General features: G+C 43.0%; 1 protein-coding gene across 19 annotated transcripts in view; it reads left to right on the top strand.

The window, feature by feature from the left end:
• The window catches only part of NFIB (nuclear factor I B), a 463,288-nt gene that overhangs the window by 212,337 nt on the left and 230,148 nt on the right, over positions 1-20,803 (top strand). For 5 of the 19 annotated variants that reach the window (XM_055294230.2, XM_055294232.2, XM_055294233.2 and 2 more), the window contains exons 1-2: positions 10,170-10,829; positions 16,791-17,322. In XM_055294230.2, coding sequence (XP_055150205.1) covers positions 10,800-10,829; positions 16,791-17,322 — 562 coding nt within the window. In that variant the 5' untranslated portion in view covers positions 10,170-10,799. Of the gene's footprint in view, positions 1-10,169; positions 10,830-16,271; positions 16,404-16,790; positions 17,323-18,292; positions 20,777-20,803 lie in introns of those variants that run through there. The other 14 variants (XM_055294226.2, XM_055294227.2, XM_055294231.2 and 11 more) reach the window with 9 other exon arrangements.

The following is a 20,803-nucleotide window of genomic DNA, read 5'->3' on the forward strand; positions in this document are numbered from 1 at the left end:
TGCATAGAATCTTTATATTTTATGTTTGTTTCCTTAGTACTAAATGTGATTTACTTGACCATGAAACTACTATTTGGAAATCCTAGAATGAAAACAGATCTGTTTGTTACCCACTTGAATTGAGTGGGGAGACTGAGTTATAGCTATACTCACTGAGTGGTTAAAATAACTTGGAGCAAGATAAACATTAAAAATTAATTTTCCTTGGGAAGTTATAGCTGAGTGTGGAGATAGATACATGTGTGTATCCCCTCCCTCCCAGTCATTCATTCCCCTTCTCCAAGCTGTATATGCTATTTTTTTTTGAGGGGAAAGTGGGAACTGTTAAACTTGCAGTTAAACAAATTATTTTAAAGTTGGGCATTTTCTAAAGTCTAATTGGGTCAATCCCACTTTTAGTTTTGCACTTATTATCACTGAAAATAGCTATGTATATTATTCACACACAGCCAAACATATGTATGATGTGTATATATGTATAAGGGGAAAAAAGTTTTTTTGGTAATGAGGCCATGTCTTTTTTTTAAAAAAATACTGTGTGTTGTAGGAGGTATGAACCTGAACGATGTTGTTTAAGTTCTCTAGGACTTTGAGGGTAAACATAATTGAGATTAAAATACTGACGTGCTCACATTTAGTAGAGAGATAAGAATAATTCATCGGGAGCTATTCTAGTCTCACTGGTAATCACATAATTCAACAGGGTTTTCAGAGAATAGCTGAAGCTATCGTCGTCTGTTGTGCAATTACATAAGTAGTCAGGATCTCCGTAATAAAATCTTTTCTAAATGTATGTGGGTTACTACTAAGTAAATGTTAGGGCTAGTGTTATATTTTTACTTTTAATACTTGTATAACAATTTAAACTGTTAAACATTATTTCCCCACATAACTACAGATACTTAACATGAAAAGAATTGCATTACTCGAAAACTAAGAAAAAAAAATCCCCCTACATATATTTAAGTTTCCAAAATGCTGATCAAAACTGCTTGCTTTATGAACATTAACTCACTATCCAATCTCCTCTAGAGTGTTTACTTCTGGGAACTCCGGGGTCGTATATCTCTTTGGTGTTGGTTGTTTCCCCCACTTCTAAATTACTGATCTTTTTTTTGATATTCGCGTGACTACCTATCAATATAAGTCAAAGTGCGCTCTTTTTGGTCTTTTTGCTTTAATGATAACGCTGCGCAGCCAAGAACATTTCGGGAGTCCTCTTACACGGAAACAAACGTGGCCTGGCGAAGTTGAAGCCAGCAACGTGGCGGGAAGTGAGGAAGTAACAGCAATTCCTTACTCTTTATCATTATTGTTGTTTTAGAGTCTTTGCGTGGCGTTTTCGGCCGGGTTCCCGCTCCAGAAGGCCCGCGCGGGGCCCCTCGCCCGCGGCGCGCCGCAGACACAGTCGGGGAAGCACAAAGGCGCGGGGAGCCTAGGCAGCAGCCCCCGAGACGGTCACGCCCTCGCCGCTCTCCGGCCCCACGCGGCCGCACAAAGACCAGACCCCCACAGCTACCCACGCACCCACCCACGCTCGAGTGGGGCGCCGCGCGGCGCAGGCCGCCACACCCACTCGGGCCCGCTCCCGCCTCCCCGGCCCCGGGCGCCCTGATGAATATGTATCGCGGCGCGCCCGCCCCCGGCTCCTCCTTTCGGTTTCCTTCCCGCCGCCAGGCGGAAGCGAAGAGCCGCGCTTCCCGCGCGCCCAGGCCGGCCGGGGTGGGGTGGGGTGGGGCGGGGCGGGCCGCGAGCCGGAGAAAAAGAAAGCCAGGGAGGCGACTGCAGGAGGAGCGCGGGCCGGGCGCGGAAGGGTGCGCTGCTGGGTGGCGGTTCCGGGGCAGCATCGCCGCGGGCCAGGCCAATCCGAGGGCGGGGAAGGGGCGGTCGCGCGACCCCGGGGCCGTGCCGGCTGCATCTGACCGGCGCAGCCCCCACTCCTGTAGCAGCCCCGCTAAAACAACAATAAAACCCACCAAACACACACACATGCACACACGCACACGCGGGCGCACACACACACACCATCCTGGACGGCGTTCAAGTCAACCACGAGAAACAGCCTTCTGCAAGGGAGAGGAAAGAAAGCTGGAAATCCAGACAGACTGAAGGACTGCCTGCTTTTAGACTTGACTTTGAACGCCTTTTCTTCTCGGGCCAAGAATTGTGGCAGTGCAGAAATTACAATTAAAAAATATATAAGACTACTCCCGGATTGCCTTTTTTTTTTTTTTTTTTAAACTAAACACAAAAAGCGACACCAAAACAACCCCTGAGAAAATCCACAAATCTGTACCTGAGACACGTCAAGTCAGCGGCCCAGGGTTCTGTTACAGACTCAAGATCTCTTTTTATTTAATGCAATACAGTGCGATGGTATGTGGCTTTGAAATGATGGGTTTTGTTTGCTTCTTTTATTCGTTCTTTGCACCCCCTCCTATCCCTGGCACAGTTTTTCTTTTCCTGTTTATGGATTGCAAAGTGGCTGTTTTACCCCTTTCCTAAATGTCATTTCTGTTTTACAGGTGGTGAGCTATAGTGCTGTATTTGCAGAGCTAATTTGCAAATATGTATTATTATTTAGCGTTGGCAACTTTAGTACATGTGACACACTCTTATGACGGGAATCAGTGAGTAACATTGTGAGTCCAAACGGTGCAGAATCTAGCATTTTTGTTCTGCTTTAACTCTCTACTTTATCCCCCTCTCCCCTCAGTGGTGGAAAAAAATTACTGTTCAAATGATACTTTAGTTCTACCTTGTAGGCCATTCTCTCCTCTTGAAGCATTCCTTTCTCCATTTTAATTCACAGACATTCTCATTTAAAAATACATTTTTAAGTGAAAGAAGTACTATTTAACTCTGATTGGTGTGTTGGAATGTTTAAAGTCAGTATTCATTTTAAAGTATAGTCCTAACCCCCATCCCCTCACTCCTGAATTTGTGGCATCCTATTGTTAGCCTTTCTTCCGCACTCCCACCAACTTTTTAAAACAGATTTTGATGGATTTCTTTACACTCTTGTTAATACTTTCCCCCCAACCCTGCTATTTTTGCTGCCGATTTTTTTCCTCTTCCTAAGTCTATGTGTGTCTCTATCTCTCGTTCCCCTTATCTTCTTTTCCCCAATACGTCTGGGACACATTTTAATGCACAATATCCCATCCATTAAGTTGTGGGTGAATGTGAAGTGTCTGAGGACTTGGCAGCTTTCAGGCTGAAGGGGGCGGGGAAGCCAGTTTCGACTTTGACACAAGATGCTGAAGTGGCGTGATCAGAATTATTATTAGGGCTGTGAACATGGCCATCTTCTGCTTGGGTTGGAAGAACTGCCATTGAACTTGAGACGGGACAGACAAGATCTCCAAGTATTTTTCCCCCACCCCCTAAGTACAGTAGCTGGCAGGGAAAAGGCGCCAAAATACACAAGATTAACTCTGACTTTCTTTGAACGGATCTTATAGCACCGTCCTTGTAACTTTAACTTCCAATAGGCGGGAAAAAGTTAACTTTTGATCCCACACTTGAACAGACATTTAAATCAACCCTAAAATGGAATAAGTCCAGAAAGTCACACACGCATGCTTATGTGGTTAGAAAAGAATGCACGTGTAAATAAGCAGGGTGTATGTGTGTACATGACTGAGGAGTTCAAGATTTAATCAAAATCAGAATTAGTGTGACTTTCCAGTGCATTTACGATATGAAGAAAAGCACTGTGAGGCAAAGAAACTGACCTTTAAGCATCCTAAGTAAAAACTGCAAAGAGTTTGTGAAACACAAAACGCTGTGGTTTCCAGTTTTACATTTGAGGTTTGATGCTTTCATTTAATGGTATGAGAGATGGAGAAAGCTCTAGCGCTGAAAAGTCCCTATTAAATCATATGTGGGCAAAGGTCAAGCACTCCAACTCACTGATGCAATATACTACAGATTCCTGCCTAAGTGATGAGGAACACAGGAAAAAGTGCTTGGGCAATAAAATTATTAGAATGGTAATTATCGGTGGTTGGGACTGCATTCTTATGCACTAGGAAAACCTTTTTACTGGCCCTGATGAATTTTAAAGCCAAGTATTGTTGAAAGCTATTTTAATAGGAAATTGATTAGCTGAGTGTTCCATACAAGAAATGGTGACAGTTTCATTGTTTGAGGTCCAAAATAAATTTTTATTCTTTAGCAGACATAGGCATCCATTTAATTTTAATATGGTCAGACTGAACAGCAGCATAATTTTGAGTGAATGTGATGTCATGAACATCTGTAACTTTGTTTTTGGAGTTTTTGACATTACACAATTTGATAATATTACTGCTTTGAAATTTATTGGCTTGTGTAGTTAAAATTTCAGATACATTCAGAGATAAAGTTTACTGAACATATATTTTGTTTAGGCCCAACTGTTTGTGTTTTTTCTTTGTAATTACGTAATTGTTTCTTAAATTTTAATTTGAAAATTAAAATGCACAATTCTGTTGTTATGCATTGTTTTGATTTTGAAATTTTGTTGTTATGCATTGTTATGCAGTTTTCAAAGAAGAAATGAGAGAAAGGAGTGCAGAAAGTTTGAGTTGCTCTGCCATGCACTTTTTATACTTAATACAGAATGTAAAGACTACTTAGCCATTTTGGACAGAGCTTTCTTTACCTGTCTTAAAAACCCATCTGTTTTCCTATGTTACAAGGCATGTGTATGTGGGTAATAGAAGCCAGTTTACATGTAGAAATAAAATGATCATATAGTTTTACTTTATAGGTCAGCTATTTTGAAAAAGAGCAATAACGGCAACTCTCTCAATATCAGCAGACAAGAGACACTGTGTGAGAGTATATGGAACCTTTGTAACATTGTGGATGAAGCGAGGCAACTATTACCTTTATTTTCAAAGTTTAAAATACATCATGCAAAAGTTACAGGGCAACTGCTGACTTTGTAATCTGTGGAGCAAGTGTCTTCCAATGTTGGGAATCTGTGTTGATGAATTGGCCTTATCTCTGTTGAGAAGTGAAAACCAGATAACCTTAGTGGAGGAATCTGGCTCAGCTGGTGTTGAGATCAGAACTGTATTATAACTTGTAAATGTGCTAGAAATGTAGACACACTTAGTGGGACGCTTTTTTTTTTTTTTTTTTTTAAACAGTGGAGTAGATTCATTTCGGCAGTGACATTATTAAGAGCGTCATTTTTCTCATTTACTTTTGTCCTCAGGGGACACCAAACAGCTCCCAGAGGAGGAGAAAAAGGTCCAAGGTTATTTATTCATTTCAGTGAAAGGCAAAGGGCTAGCAATGGGGGTGGGGAAACTAACCAGTTGTGAATTCTCTGGTGGGGAAAAAGATTACTACCCTAATTTGACAGTAGTACTTTAAGGGCTGGATATGATTTTGTTTTTTGTTTAAGAGTAGTAGACAGTAGTAGTTTAAGAGCTGGGTAATTTGATTACCTGAGCTGGTAAAATTGATTTTGCAATTCTCATCAAGTACAGGCACTTTCAATACTTGTTGGTTGTTTATATATGCATTTATGAGCGGATTTTTGGTGTTCCTCCTTGTGGATATAAATTTGTGTTTTCCAGACTACACATGTATGATTTTTGTGGTTCATTTGGGAAAAGGAAAGATCCCAGGGCATGGTGCATGTAGTTGCAGTTTTGCAGGCCTGCTTTCTGGGGTCAGGAGGTCATCTGTCTCTTTTGTATTTAGTTTTTAAATATTGGTATTGGCGATGAAGCCAGGGTGTGTAGAATTGTTGAACCTTCTTGCAAATCACATGCAAGAGCAAAAAAAAAAGGCATCGGGTGTATTGGAAATGACAGCTTTGTTAAGTTCCAAGAAATGTTTCATGAAACTGCCCAGGATTTGCAACCTGTCGCTGCAGTTTCTTTAGGAAGGAAAAGGTTAAAAGAAAAACAATATTAGTTACTTGAGATGTCAAGCTCCTCTCTGGAGATCTGTAGTGAAAGGATCAAATGTGGTAGCATTGCTTATTTCAAATATACAACTGGGTTTTGAAAAATCCAGTGAGCTGAAGCACTGGCATTCTATTTAGAAATCAATAAACTTTCTGTTAGTTAGAAAGGAAACTTTTTTTTTTCCCTTATAAGGTAGCAAGGAGATCTAGGGAGGAGATCTTTAAGAATACTGAAATAACAGAGTTTCCTGTTACTGAGAGAATCATTCACTTCTTTCTACCTCCTCAGCCAGGTTTTGGGGTGAATGAAAGTGGCCTGTCACACCAGTGCTTTTAACCCTCTCAGTGTGGGAGGGAGAGATGAAGAGTTTAGGAGTGGTAAGTACCAAAGTTTAAGAAGTGTTTGGCCCATTTTGATACTATCAGAAGCTTTTCAGAGATATTTCCACTCTTAATACCACGACACAGACGTGCTAGAAAAAATGGAAAGTGAATACAATACATGCACTTTCTCAGTTCCTCCTTCTACTTGGGATTTAAAAGATTGAGATTTTCAAACCAAAGGTGGTGGACAAGTGTTGTGCTAAGAGAAGCCAGGCGTCCCATGCACTGAAATCCACCAGGCCCTCTTTCCAAACAACTCCCTAGAGTTCTTCCAGGGAAGGCCTGCAATGATCTTGGCATTGGCTGGACAAGAAGAAGTGTTTTGGGGGGTGTCAGCCATTCTCCACATGGCTGCAAGGCCTGAGAAGACAGTTAAAGCCATAGAAACTGAGCACCCCCATAAACCTTCTTTTTTAGGAAGTCTGTTACTCTTCATTCCTTTTTGGTTTTCCTCGCCTCACCATACTCCTATCTCATTTTCCTTTTTCTAGGAAACAAATCAAACCCAAAAACTATCAAGCATCCTCCATGGTCATCAAAGTGCAACCAGCCATAAGCACCCTTAAACGTGGGGCAATTGAAAGAGATTTGAACCCCTAAGTGATGGGCCTGGGAGGCCCCAGACATCTTCACTTCTCTGGGGTCTTACCTGGATCTGACGCTGCTTCTTCGCCCCTGGTGCTGCTGAAGCTTTTGTGGGCTCTTCTGTGTAATACTTGTCAATTTTTCGTTTTTCTTTTTTAAGCTTGTGAAAAACTTTTGGATGCAACCTAGTTTTGGTGGCAGAAGGAAATGGTTTCTGTTGGGAAAGGGAAACTAATAAAGGGAGGAGGGGTAGCGATGTCGGGAGACACTTGCCCAGGGCTCAGCACTGGGCCTCTTTTTGCCAGGGGACAACGGCTGGTTCTGGGCTCTCAGGCTGAAAGGAGTGCTCTCTGGGTGCCAGGATTTCACTGGGGGTGGTGTGGTGAGGAGGGAGGGAAGAAGGGAGGGAGGGAGAGAAGGAGAGATGGGCGCTCGATTTTTAAAGAGACCCCGGAATAATGGCTTCTCTGAGAGTCCAGGCATTCAAAGAGGTGTGTTCAAGGACATTAGTGCATTCCTGCCAAGGGGAATGTCTTTTATGGTAAATTAACTCCAGTTAAATTGAATATTTGTTCAAAGGGAAACTCCAGTAGTTAAAGCTGGTATTATCAGTAGAGCTTCCCCACCCCCTCCCCTCAGAATCTGGTGAGGGTGAGAAAAGGGATGCAGTGTAATGTGCAATACAAAGTGATGCTTTCGTGCTGGTGGTTTGTGTGTGTGTGTGTGTTTAATCTAAGATGAGGTTGCCTAAAATATCTGAAAGAAATGAGTATTTACTTGGATTAACCCTGACTGTCACCTTATTTCTTTCATCCATAAAGACTGCCAACTTTATCCCAGCTTTTCAAAAAGAAAAAATGACCCGCACAAAGGAAATTAACGTTGTCAGAACGCTGACTCCAGGATTTGCCGGGGCAGGGGCGGGGACCGCAGGGAGGCCGCTCCCAGAGCGTGTGGCGGAAAGGGTTAACTCGCAGGGGTCCGCGCGATCTCCCCGACTTTACCTGTCTTCCTAGCCCCAGCAGCCCCCCTCCCCGGCCTCCCGAACTCCCCACCCCCAGCGCCTTTCTTCTTTCGGCTCTGGGTTTACGGGAGCTGCAGCTGGTAAACTTGGCAAGCTCGCCTCATTAAGAGCGCTCTTTGAAAACGGACTGTGTTTGAGCATTTCCCTAATGAGGACAGGACGGGGTTAAAAAGTGACCATTTCATGGTTGACTTGAACCTGCCTACTTTTCTTGATGTGTCGTTGTGAAATGCTTGATGTGGATAACTCCCACTTGGTGAAGGAAAAAGTCACTGGTTCCTCCAGGTCCGCTGGGGGAGGGAAGAGGGGACGGTGGACAGAAACCAGAGCGAGTGAGAGGGGCTAAAGTTGAGGGGACAAATCACGAGCTGGGAAGCGGTGGAAAGAGGACCGGGGAATCGGGGGCGAGCCTCGAAACGCCCCAGCAGCACCCGTGGAAGCGGGGCGGCCCCGCCCTGGGGATGGGCCCGCGAGGACCCGGTAGCCCCAGCGCCCCCCGCAGCCCCCAGCTAGGTAGACTTGGAGCCCCAGGCGCTCACTTTTCCTCCCTCCATTGTCTGGGCGGCCTTTGCTTCCACCTCTTCCCCATCCACCCCAAGCAGAAAACCGGATTTGGGGGGCGGTGTGTGTATGTGGGCGGGGGGTGCAGAAAGGGTGCAAGGCGAACCGCCTCCTTCAAAATCCCCGGAATCAAGTTCATTCACTCGGAGCCTGCACGGGCGACGGGGTGGGGGCGGGGCAGCGCCGCGGTGGGGAGCCGGCGCGGGCGCCGAGCGGCTCTGGGCCGGCAGCCTCTGGAGGGCTGCAGCGGCACACGCACCCTGCGCGCGCGCCGGCGCGCGCTCCCGCCAGCCCGCCCCGCAGCCCCGGGCGCGCCGCGGCCCCGCCCCGCCTGCACCCGGGCGGGTAGGGAGACGCTTTCCGCCGGCGCCCCGGGCCCCGGGGGGTGGGGATTGGGAGCCAGCCAGCGGGGCTGCAGGAGGAGGAGGAGGAGAGCGAAGCCAGGCGCGGGGAGGAGGTGGAGGGAGCAAGAGGCGGCGGCGGCGGCTCGGCCCGGTCCTCCCGCTCAGAGCGAGGCCACGTGCACTGGGCACCCCCGGGGAGGGCGGCAAACCGCGGCGAAGCGCCGCGCGCCGCGACGGCCTCGGGTGCGGGCCCCTGGTGGGCAGACCTGGGACGAACCCGCACCCCCTCCCTATCCGCGAACCCGGGCTCCGGGCGGGGCCGTCGGGGGCTGGGCGCCGCGCCCCCCTGGTCCGCGCCGGCGCGCCCCAACTACTTGAGCCCAAGTTCGCTCAGGTCCCCGCCTGCTCGGCCTCCCCCCTTTTCCCTGCAGCCGCAGGCTCCGCGGACTGAGCCCGCCCTGGGTGCGAGTGTCGGCACCCCAGCCCCGGCCTGGGGGCGGCCTGGGTGTGAGGGAATTTTCCACTCGTTCCTCTCTCGGGCTCAGACCGGTTCAGTGCTTCTCCCACTCGGATGTTCCCGCGGCTTAAAGAGTCCGCAGCGAGCACCGAAATACCTCTTCCAGGGCGGGTTTTCGGGGGTGTGTATGTGTGTGCTGGTGTGGGGAGGGCAGCGGAAAGAAGAGCTATTTTGGAAAAAAAAAAAGTCATGGTTCTGTGGCACCGGTAGGATACCTTTAACAAATGAGGGAGAGGTGGGGGGAGAGAAGGAGAAGAAGGAGGAGGAGGAGGAAGGTGGGGGGGCGGGGGGTGTGGAGAGGCTGGTGCAAAAGGAATGCGCGTTTGCAGGAGGAGGAGTAAAGCGATGATTGTGTAATTAAATAATAAAACAATCCTTAAGTCTGATTTGGAGAGAGCTCGAGCGGGGTCCAGAGGGTGGAACCGGTGAATTTTTCAACTTCCAAGTTTTGCAACGAAAGAAAGCAAGAGAGGGAGGGAAAAAAAAAGAGCCCAGAGCAGAAAAGAGAGGAGTTTGGAGCCGAGCGGGAGAGCGGGATTTATCATTTGGAATTTTTCAGGAGATCGTTTTGATACCCCTGGGCTCTGGGCAGCGGCGGCAACAGCAGCCTCCACGCTCGGCCGGGTCAGACGCGGGGCGAGGCGGGCGGGCAGGCGGTCGGGCGCCGAAAACCCGGCGCGGGCGGCGGCGGCGGCGGCTGCTGCCGGGGACCACGCGCCGCGAGCCTCTTCCGCCCCAGAGATCAGCTCTCGCGCCCCCTCCCTCACCCCGGCCTCTCCCTTCTCCCCCACCCCACCCCGCCCCCACCCCGGCCCTCTCCCGCGCGCGCCCCGCCACCCGCGCGCACTCGCTCACGCTGCCCCTCGCGCACACACATGGTCGGCTCGCGGCAAAGTTTCGCCTGCGATCACCACTCCGGGATCCTGCCGCAGTGCTTGGGGCTGTAACCTTGAACTTTCCCAGCGCGGTGACACATTCTCCCCGCTCTCCCTCGCGCCCGTCCGCTCGCCCTCCTGCGCCCTCCTGCGCCCCCCTCCCCGCCTTTTTTGAAAAAGCATTTTACCACCAACCACCACCCCAATCCAACCCACACCGAACCTTCGCGCACCCCCTACCCCCCAACAACAACAACAACTGCAAAATAGAAAACAAATCCCCAAACCCAGGCGAAAAGCAGCCAACACCGGCGGCGGCGGCGGCCTCGGCAAGCACGGCCAGCGCGCTCGGACTGCAAGAGGGTTAAAAGTGTAGATTGGATTTCACCCCTGGAAATCTAGCACGCCGAGTGAACTTGAATCTTTGGCTATTTAAGGAGGACTGGGTTTGTTGTGAAGTTGCGGTGATCCAGCGCAGAGCCCCGTCCTGATTGATCGCATCGCGGGGCTCAGATGACTGTAAAATGAATAGATGAAATTCTTGCTTCTCGAAGATTTTCTTGGGCATCTCCGGGAAAGTGCGTTTTAAGGCGAAGTCATGATGTATTCTCCCATCTGTCTCACTCAGGTACATGTCTCGGTCGCTTTCTCGAGCTTTCTCTCTGGCCCGAAATGCCTTTGTTTTGTTTTGTTGCGGACAATTAGCGGCTTGAGTTAACCTCCGCACATCCCCGTCCCTTGGAGAAGTGGCCCGGAGTTGCAGCGGGCGTCGCGGGGCGGCGTGGGAGCCGGAGAGCGGCCCCTCGCCCACGGCCACTGCGAGCGCCCAGCCCCGCGCCCTGGGCACGGAGCGCGGGCGCTGGGCCGGGCAAGGCCGCCGGGGGTGGGCAGGGCCGGGACCTGAAAGTGCGAGGCCCCGTGCGGCCCCTCAAGTGCCCGTTGTGGTGCGGCATCCCCGCCCTGGGTGCCCGTAGCCCCTCTCAGCAGCTCGCGCGCTGAGGTGGACTCGGGCTTTGGAGGACTTTACGGGGGACTAAGCTTTTAAAAACAGCCAGTGAACTTGGGCGAGGGGACTGTAGCACGAGTCTGTGTGGGCGCCGCTGGACTCCGCTGCAGGCGGTGGGCGGGCGACGAAGCGAGTCGGAGGTTGTGGTCCGGGGACCCATTCCTTTGCTTTATTTGGGGACCTGAAACCCTGGTCCATAGTGACCCGCTACACTTTGGGGTTTCTAGTGACCGCACCACAAAGGCAGTATTTACGTTGACACGAGTCAGTTGGTCTCGGTGATTGTTAAGGAGTTTTAGAACGTGTTCCTTTTGTGGAAACCTGTTCATTTGACGATATTTGGGCGTAGCTCGTAAGGCATTTTAAGTAATGCTGGTAAAAGTAAGGTCATTTTTTTTCTACTTTGAGAATTGTCCTAAGACCTTAGGAATAATGTTATGAAATAAAACACTGGTTTTATGCTTTTTAAAAACACGATTTATATCACTTTAAGCCAGACGGTCAAATAGAAAAGTGGCGAGACTGAACAGACTTACCTGCGGGCAGTTTTCATCGCTGCCCAGGGAACTAACAACTGACAAAGTAACTAAAATATCTTAGCCCAGAACTGTTATTTGAGGCAGTATTTTAAACCTCTGAAGGTATGGGGCAGCTTATTTCAGCTTTTAGGAAGATGTGTCACCATTGGTAATTGATAACTATTTTCTTTGACATTGCCATAAAAACTAGTCATTTAAAGAAGTGTCAGCCAGTCTTGGGCGTGTTAAAATTTTAAAAATATCTAATATCACGATGATGCATTTTTATAATGGACAAATAATTAAGATTTCAATTGTATGACAATTAGAAGCCATTGTGATTCAAAAGGACTGAGGCATTCATAAATTGTGAATGAAGATGAAAACAATGATAAGGCTTATTCAGTGATTGGATACAGTCCTGTAGCTTTTTGGCTGACACATTTTTTATTGTTTATATTTTGTTTGGCATCTGAGTATGATTAACTTAGATATGGCTATTTTCAGCAAGTAAACATGTACTTTAATTTAACAAAACTGGAAAAATGAGTTGCTGAGCTATTTGTATTTTAAAAGCCATGAATGATAATAGCCAATAAATATGATGAAACTGTTTCAGGTATAACGAATTGCCTTTACTTGTAAAAGTTACCATTAATATTACCCATCAGCTGGATATATTTTTCTCTCTTTCTGATAAGCTGTTAACTTGATATTATTTTTACACCGTGATCAAATAAAACAAATCAAAGCAAGATTTTCACTTACAGGGTATAGCATCACTTATTCTCACCTGTAAAAGATTGAATAATTGTGCATTTCTCTATATTTCTAGCATCAGCTTTTCAGAAACATTGCTAGCAATTACATTGCATTTTTAGTCTCCTCCAAATATGTATTGAAAAGTCACTAGTTTTATCTTAATTTGTATAAGTTAAAAATAATATTGCAGCATTGAGACATGGAATGTTGGGATCATATACAGCATAATCATTCAGCTATCGCATTAGTATTCAAAGATACATACTTAACAACAATAACTTGTGATGACTAATATTCTCTACTATTTTAATAATATAAGTCTAGGCTTATGTATTAAAACAAGGCCTATACCGGGGAAGGAATTTTAGCTTAAGAATTTTCACTTCACTAAGCTCCATGTGACTTTGCAGGTAATGTAGGTGTCACAAAAGTGAGGCCACATTAATAGTGTCACTTTTGTATCAGATCAGTAGTTTTGTATCACAAGAGCCTAGTAGCTGTAGAAAAACATGTCTCAGGACATGTAAATTGCAAAATAGAGTATCATTCTTAATTGGTTATAAACTTTTAAAAGTATCTCAATTGTTGCAATAAGGTATCTAGGTTTTAGAAAAAAAATCTTAATTTAAAAGGACCTACCATTAAATGTTGTGTTTAGCAAAATAATATGCTACAGAATCAGCACATCAATAACCAATATTTATACACCAGTATAAATCAGATATAAAAGAAAAATTAAGAACTATCATATATGATTTAATATTTGTTTAAAAATAATGTAAATCATTAATAATATAACTTTCAATTGGCATGATGGCATTAAATGTATTTTTCTTTCGTTGCTTTTAAGTTCTTTAGGTACATTTTTTGCATGATTTGTTGTTATATAGCAATGCGCCAAGAGCACCTAGTATTTACTCTTCTACCTCTATGTTGGTCTAAATTATCCATCCCTTTCATGGAAACGGAAGAAAAATAAATATGCCTAGTGGAATTAAGACTCTTTCCTTTTATATCTGAAATTTGTAACTTTGTTATTTGCTTTGTCAATTTAGTTCAACTAAAGGAAGTTTTAAAAGAGAATTACTGAACATCAATGCATTTTACTAAAAATTCTGAAAGAGCAAAGTTGCATATTACCTTTGTATACAGTTGTTTGATTTTAAATCACTTATATGTTTTGCTTTTTAAAAAAATTTATGATTGCTTAATGTTATTGTAATAATTCACCACTAGTTAGGATATTTGAAAACCTTAATCACCTTTTAAAAAATATTTTTGTATCAGGACAGTTACTATGTTCCATATTCATGTCACTCATAATCTTTAAGACTCTAGTGCTACTCAGCATTAGGCAATAGTCGCACTTGGGAGATGACATTTAGGCATGTTAATACAGAAATATATGTGACTTATAGCAAACCTCAACTTACAGTCATTTTTGGAGGATACGTCCCCTTGTCAAATAAGTGCTTCACTTGAATTAACATAATAGTGAAACCTTGAATGATATCAATAAGGCAAATTGGCAGCCTGAGAAAGTTTGCTACTTTTATTTCTCAAAAAAAAAAAGCATGTTTTAAAACAATATTTGGCAGCATTGACAGCAAACTCAAAAGAACATTTAAAAACTATGTGCATTTGCTAAGAATTTTCAAATTCAACCTTCAAATTTGAATTTTGGTTGTTTACAATAACTCATTAAAATTTTGAGCTTTCTTGCGTGATAGATTATATTTATAATCAAATATTGAAACTCAAACAAATTTAATCAAAACTGTGTTTGATGTCTTTATAAGAAAATGAAATGTCACTGAACATAGTACTTAAGGCATAAGTACTTACGTGTTACCACATGGCTTAATATTTGTAAAATAATATCGCACTTTAAAAAGCATGGCAAGGGTAAAATGAGTGAGACAGAGCCCACCCACTTCACCTCATGTGCTCTTTACATTCTCCAGGTTTTAGTTTATGAGTGCATATAAGTGTGTTTTTTAGTCATATCAATAAATCATAGTAAAAGATTATAGGAAGTGAGTTTCCAAAGCACATTTAAGTCCACATTTCCTGAGCAGGCTTTCCTTTTGCATATATTCCTAAAGGGGATAAACAAAGTTTTTGTAGTTACAGTGAAAGCTAAAAGCATGGCATCAGAAAGTGTATGGAGATAGGGAGGTCTTATCATGGGATGTGGTTGCTGTGAGCAGGGCTGCCTTCCCACACAAAGAACAGATTGTGGTTTAACTCTTTCCATGGCCTAGTTTAATGTGCTCGCATAGTAACTGAATTGTTCAAATCTCTACTGGAAACTACTGATCGGTTTAATGATTTCCTCTATGGCATTTGGTTATGCCTCATGCTGTGATGTAATCATCAGCATTCTGTATTGTTATAAAATTTTGATTCATACTTATTCTGGTGAAGGAACACTTACAGTAATGTTAGAACACTTGATAACTACATTATTGATTGGATGGGACATGTACTCCTTCCATATCTGAAGTGCAAACAGCTAACATGTTGCAGTCTGTAGCATTAAAACTTTGAATTTCTTCTTCAAAATGCATTCATATCTATATTGGATTTTTGACGCCTTCTTTGTTAAAGAGTCATTGGTTGTACTTTCATCATATTTACCTAATGGAATGAGTCAGTCTGCTGTTAAATAGAATTTATTCCACATAGTTCAGGGTGATTAACATGAGTATGTAAATTCTAACTTGGGATACAATCAGAGTTATTTTGTAGTTGGGCTGACAATATAGTCAATATGATCAGAAAAGTGGTGGTGGAAGTTCTCATTTGCTTCAAATCTTGGCTTATTGCGTACATACGGTGTGCATGCACAGGACGTTAAGCTCTTTCTCTTTGAACAGTAATAGGCCTAAGCTTATAAGACAGGTTTTACCTAAATCAGGAAGTAATGAAACTGACTGCACTGGGAAGTAACTTGAAATATCTGTAGGTAAAGATTATCCACCATTCCTCACTGATCCCCTCCCTTAAAAAAAGGCTTGGATGAAACAGGCAGGAAAAATGCAGGAGCCTAAAGGTAAACTACTTAATTCAAAAGATTCCTACTCTGTAATCTATGTATCAGCAAATTCACATGCACATGCATATATGCACCCACAGTTCTAACTGATAATTCATCTACATGGCAAATGAATTGTATAGATTCCACAAAAGCAGTAACTGACCAGCAGTGTCACCCCACCACAGCATGCAGAGACACAAAGAATGTAAAGTTGGTGCCAAGTTGCCATTTTTCATTGTTCACCTCAGATTGATTTTTAAGAGGTTTAGAATAATTGCTATACTCATGTGATCGGTGAACAAATTAACGGACTCTGTGGGGCTGCGTATTCTATAGGGAAGCTGATGGAAGAACATTCATGTAATTTTTGTTTTCAAGTTTGAAAACTTCTATTTAAAAATGCAAGAGAGTGTGTGAGAAAGCAGGAGAGTGCAAGTGTGTGTGTGTGTGTGTGTGTGTGTTGGGAGCTGGCGTTGGTAGTGTGGGGAGAGAATGCACTGCTCAAAGTATGGAAACCTTCTGTTCAGGACGCTGATATGACGAGCTGTGTCCTTTGCCCACTTTCCCTCACTGTATACCGGTTTCTCTAGTTACCACTTTTGGAATGGTGCTGTTTCAGTGTTGGAATGTTGGATGTTTGATAAGAAAATGGATCAAGTTTAATGGCGCATGCTCTTTGTGCCACCAGCAGCCTCTTGCTGAGAGCATGCTCCAAAAGCGGGAACTGTGTGGCATTACACTGAGCATCTATATGCTTTGTGTTTCTGTGCCACAGAGAAGAGAAATGAACTGTGGCATCGCTCCTGCCTTCTGAACAGCTCTACTCCGATTAAAAAAAAATCTCACTGTGTTCTTTGTAAAATGGTACTGCATAGTGTTAGTTGGTCAATCAAATATTGAAATATTATATTAGGTGCCAAGCACCTTAGTTAGTTGCATATATTTTAAAGAATGTAGAATGCATGGCATTGGGGTGGAAACAAGGGGGATGGGGCCAGAGTGTAATACAAAATATAAACCTTATTTTCTTTATAGGAGGGAGAATTGACCTGTGAATTTTGGTGGAAAGGGGACAGCTGGGCATACTTTACTTTCTTCTTGTCCTGTTATTTTGATAATTTTAAATAAGAAAGGAATGTTATTTTCACGTATAACTTTTTGTACTGAATCGGAAACTGGTTGTGGTCTTATTTTCTTATTTTTTGAGCTTTTAAAATTAAACTGACTATGCACATCTTTTCCTCACCCCTCTGTCTTCCACAGGATGAATTTCACCCATTCATCGAGGCACTTCTTCCACATGTCCGTGCAATTGCCTATACTTGGTTCAACCTGCAGGCTCGAAAACGCAAGTACTTTAAAAAGCATGAGAAGCGAATGTCAAAGGATGAAGAAAGAGCAGTCAAAGATGAGCTTCTCAGTGAAAAGCCTGAAATCAAACAGAAGTGGGCATCCAGGCTCCTTGCCAAACTGCGCAAAGATATTCGCCAGGAGTATCGAGAGGACTTTGTGCTCACCGTGACTGGCAAGAAGCACCCGTGCTGTGTCTTATCCAATCCCGACCAGAAGGGTAAGATTAGGAGAATCGACTGCCTGCGACAGGCAGACAAAGTCTGGCGTCTGGATCTAGTCATGGTGATCCTGTTCAAAGGCATCCCCTTGGAAAGTACCGATGGAGAGCGGCTCATGAAATCCCCACATTGCACAAACCCAGCACTTTGTGTCCAGCCACATCATATCACAGTATCAGTTAAGGAGCTTGATTTGTTTTTGGCATACTACGTGCAGGAGCAAGGTAGGAGCAGATTGTTCTTTTTTCTAGCACGGCAAACACCGCCCACAAATCTCCGTAGACAGAGTATCTGGCTTGAGTTAGATGGTCCTAAAGGCCCCTAGATATCCTCCACCCTCTCTGGGTACAGTAGGGTGTCCGCTTTCACTCACATGTCTGCTGCCATGTGCGAGCCATGTAAATAGACACGGAGCTTTCATACCTGGATAGGCTTGGATATTTAAGAAAGACCACAAAGAGGTGCGTTTTCAAGTATCTTTAAAATAATACTGTTTTTCAAAGGCATAGGGTAGTCTAACAAATATAGTTCATTACACTATACATTCTGTCATAGGCTACATTTTTGCATCTAATCTAGTAATCTTTTCCTGATTTGAAAATGTAACTTTATTTAGGAATAGTCAAACCATCCTAAATAATTTTTGTATTAACCTTTTTAATTAATGAGGTAGAGGGACTTTGTTTATGAATTTAGTGTTATTGCACTGAAAATAGAACTAATGTTTACTATTACAAAATGCTTAAGATAGATAATATCAAAAAGTATATCTTACGTAGACCTAGATTTACTTAATTTTAATATTTCTGTCATCACTTTTGATTGTGCAATATTCACTGTCGGTTAAATGGAATTGAGTTATTATTTAAATTATTTATAGTATGTTCCCAGAGTTACTTGGGAACACTTAATAATGTTAGTTTACTTGTATGTAAATTCATAAAACTTACCGAGGAGGAAAGTCGCAGCGCTACTTACAGAACAAAAACAGAAAGTGGACTGGTTACACTGGTTTAAAACAAATCTTAAAAAGAATACCGAAACCGCATACCATACCTATTATTTAAAATACCTGATAAGGAGAATGGTATAAATGTTGCCTAAATAATGAAAAAAGATGATGTTATTACTGAATATTTGAGTTAATGAAATGTTTATTATTTTTATTTTTCTTAATATATTTTCCTTAAGTAGGTAAGAATTTCTTTTCTTCAAATAAGTGCATCAAGTTATAGATGTCCTTGCATTAGCAACAATCCATAGTAAAACAATCATTTTACAAAGCAGCATACCAAAAGTAGACTGAAGTTTGAACTGTCACAGATGGTAGGTCATTTCCAAACTTGGCCTGGTGGGAGGAAAAATGGCATGCAGATAGCCAGGTGACAGACTGTTATCTGATGTTTGTTATATAAATGTGGGACTTAATAAACTGCTATGAGCTTTATTATTCAAAAAAATCAAAATTACTTTTTTGACTCTGAATTCTAGGCACTCACTATGTGCTTTTTGTCTTGGTTTTCTTGTAGCTTTGGAGATACGCTTAAGTGTCATTTTAGAATTTTTAGTCTGATTTTAAATAATTGTGTCGGACATTGCACTTTTAGAAATATTACCTTTTCCTGAAAAAATGAAACATCGCATTTAATATTTCCATGCATTTAAGAATCACAGTCCAAATAATGATGGTTTGGGGAAAATAATATTTTTGTCCCATGTGTCCTAAAATAAAACTCAGTAACACATGACACTTATTTGATTGACAGATGTCTAGGTGGTGACACTTTAAGGTGGGCTGTATATATGTGTTGGATTGACTATAAATGTGTTGTAACTGTGTTGTGAAAGTCAAGGATGGGAGTAAAGTTTCAAAAAGTGGGTCATGTAACTTTTTAGTGCAGGGAGGGAAGATTTGCAACCACTTCACTACTGCTCGCATTTTAAGTTGCTTGAAGGCTAGGTTTTGAGGTGTGCCTGCCTGCATGCACATTTACTCCTGGGGCAGGGAGCCAGCTCTCTTAGTTTTGATGAACTGACAATAAAGATTTGTAAAGATAGATTGAAAAAAGAAAAAAAAATGCATAAATGCCTTCCGTGTTCACCACTGGTCATGATAACCATAAAGTTTTAAGCAACTCGTAAGGGACCGTGGTTTTAGATAAAACATTGATTTTGTTGTTGTTTCAACAATCTCTATTGTAAGAACTTCTCATTATTTTATGTTGTGCATCTAACTTGTATCCTCTGCTACCTGCCAGTGCGTCATCTTCTCTTAACATCTGTTGGTTCTTCCTTTGAAAAACTCACATCAGGATGCTTTTGTGTTTTCCCCTTTTCAAAATTTATATATTTTTCTTTGTCAAGTGTAGGTTAATCATGTCATTTTGTAGCGCAATTGATTAAACAAGGCAGATTTTAAAAGATAGTTCTCTAGTCAGTCAGAGGGCTGCATATCGCGACTGATGACTTTTTATTTCTCTTCTAAGTACGTGATAACTCACCTAAGTCTGTTTTATAAATCAGGTAAAGAAGTATAAAGGAAAACACGAAAGAAAAATCAGAAAAGAGAAATGTAATGTTTGCAGCAGAAAGAGCAACAAAATTACGTTTCCCCCTTTTTCTCTCTCCCCACTTCTAAATGACTGGGAGAAAAACATGAGAAAGAACAGAGAGAATGCCAAAGATGGTTGCCACTGGCACCAGGATTGGCATCAGACCCTCTTTGTTTAGCTCAGGATGCCTGTGATTTGTTAGTTGGCATCCGCATTGCAGTGTGGAGTGATGTTACAATATATTGACAATTTCCAGATCTAGAAATGTCAATAGTCCTCTTGGTTATTTATACAAGATCACATACTGCATCTCTTCTGGAAGATGAAATAAAGACCAACATGTACTAAAGTTTCATTGTTGACCAACTTCCTCTGCTTTTCTTTTTCCCTCCTTCTCTTTTGGTTCAACCCACACTTTTTTTCCTTCTTCATGCCCAGCAGCCTCATCTTTCTGAAATGTGGGAAGAGTTACTAGAGCTTTGACACAAGCTATAATGCTACATCTGCATCTGATATGGTTTGGGGACAAATTTATGCTTTCTGAAATCATTTTTGATATATAGTTCATTAGACTTTTGCATCACATGGCCATGAGGCAGTATTTTCTTTAAAGCTAAATCTCTTTGTTATTCAGCTACTATGCATATAGTCTGGTTGACCGCAATTCAGTCCATTTTGCTATTTCCTTATATTAGCAAAGGCTGATGTTCAGTATAGTTATTTATAAAATTAAATGCCTCCCTGCACTTCACCTAAAATGTACACATCATTTGGGCGTAACTGCGTTTAAATCCATAAAATCATTTGATGTTATTGATTCAGAGGGCTGCGCTTCGGCTGTTTCGTTGCTACAAGAACCGCCATTTTGTTTGTGAAGTGCCAGGCGAGGGGGAAAAAAAAGGCAGACACTGTGTTTGATGCCAATAATGGTTGCCAGTGGCACCGAGGTTGGCATCAGACCCTCTTTGTCTAGTTGCTGAATGCCTTTGATTCGTTGGTTGGCATCCGCATTGCAGTGGGCACACTGGAAAGTTTTTGACAATCCCTGAATGAAAGCTGCTTGCTTGTTTGCTGCAGCAAATCTTAGCTAATATAAAACTCTTCCTTTTTTTAGGTTTTGTCTAAAAAAATTGTGACAGATTAAAGAAAAAAT

The sequence above is a fragment of the Symphalangus syndactylus genome, chromosome 9, assembly GCF_028878055.3.
Source record: "Symphalangus syndactylus isolate Jambi chromosome 9, NHGRI_mSymSyn1-v2.1_pri, whole genome shotgun sequence".
NCBI lineage: Eukaryota > Metazoa > Chordata > Mammalia > Primates > Hylobatidae > Symphalangus > Symphalangus syndactylus.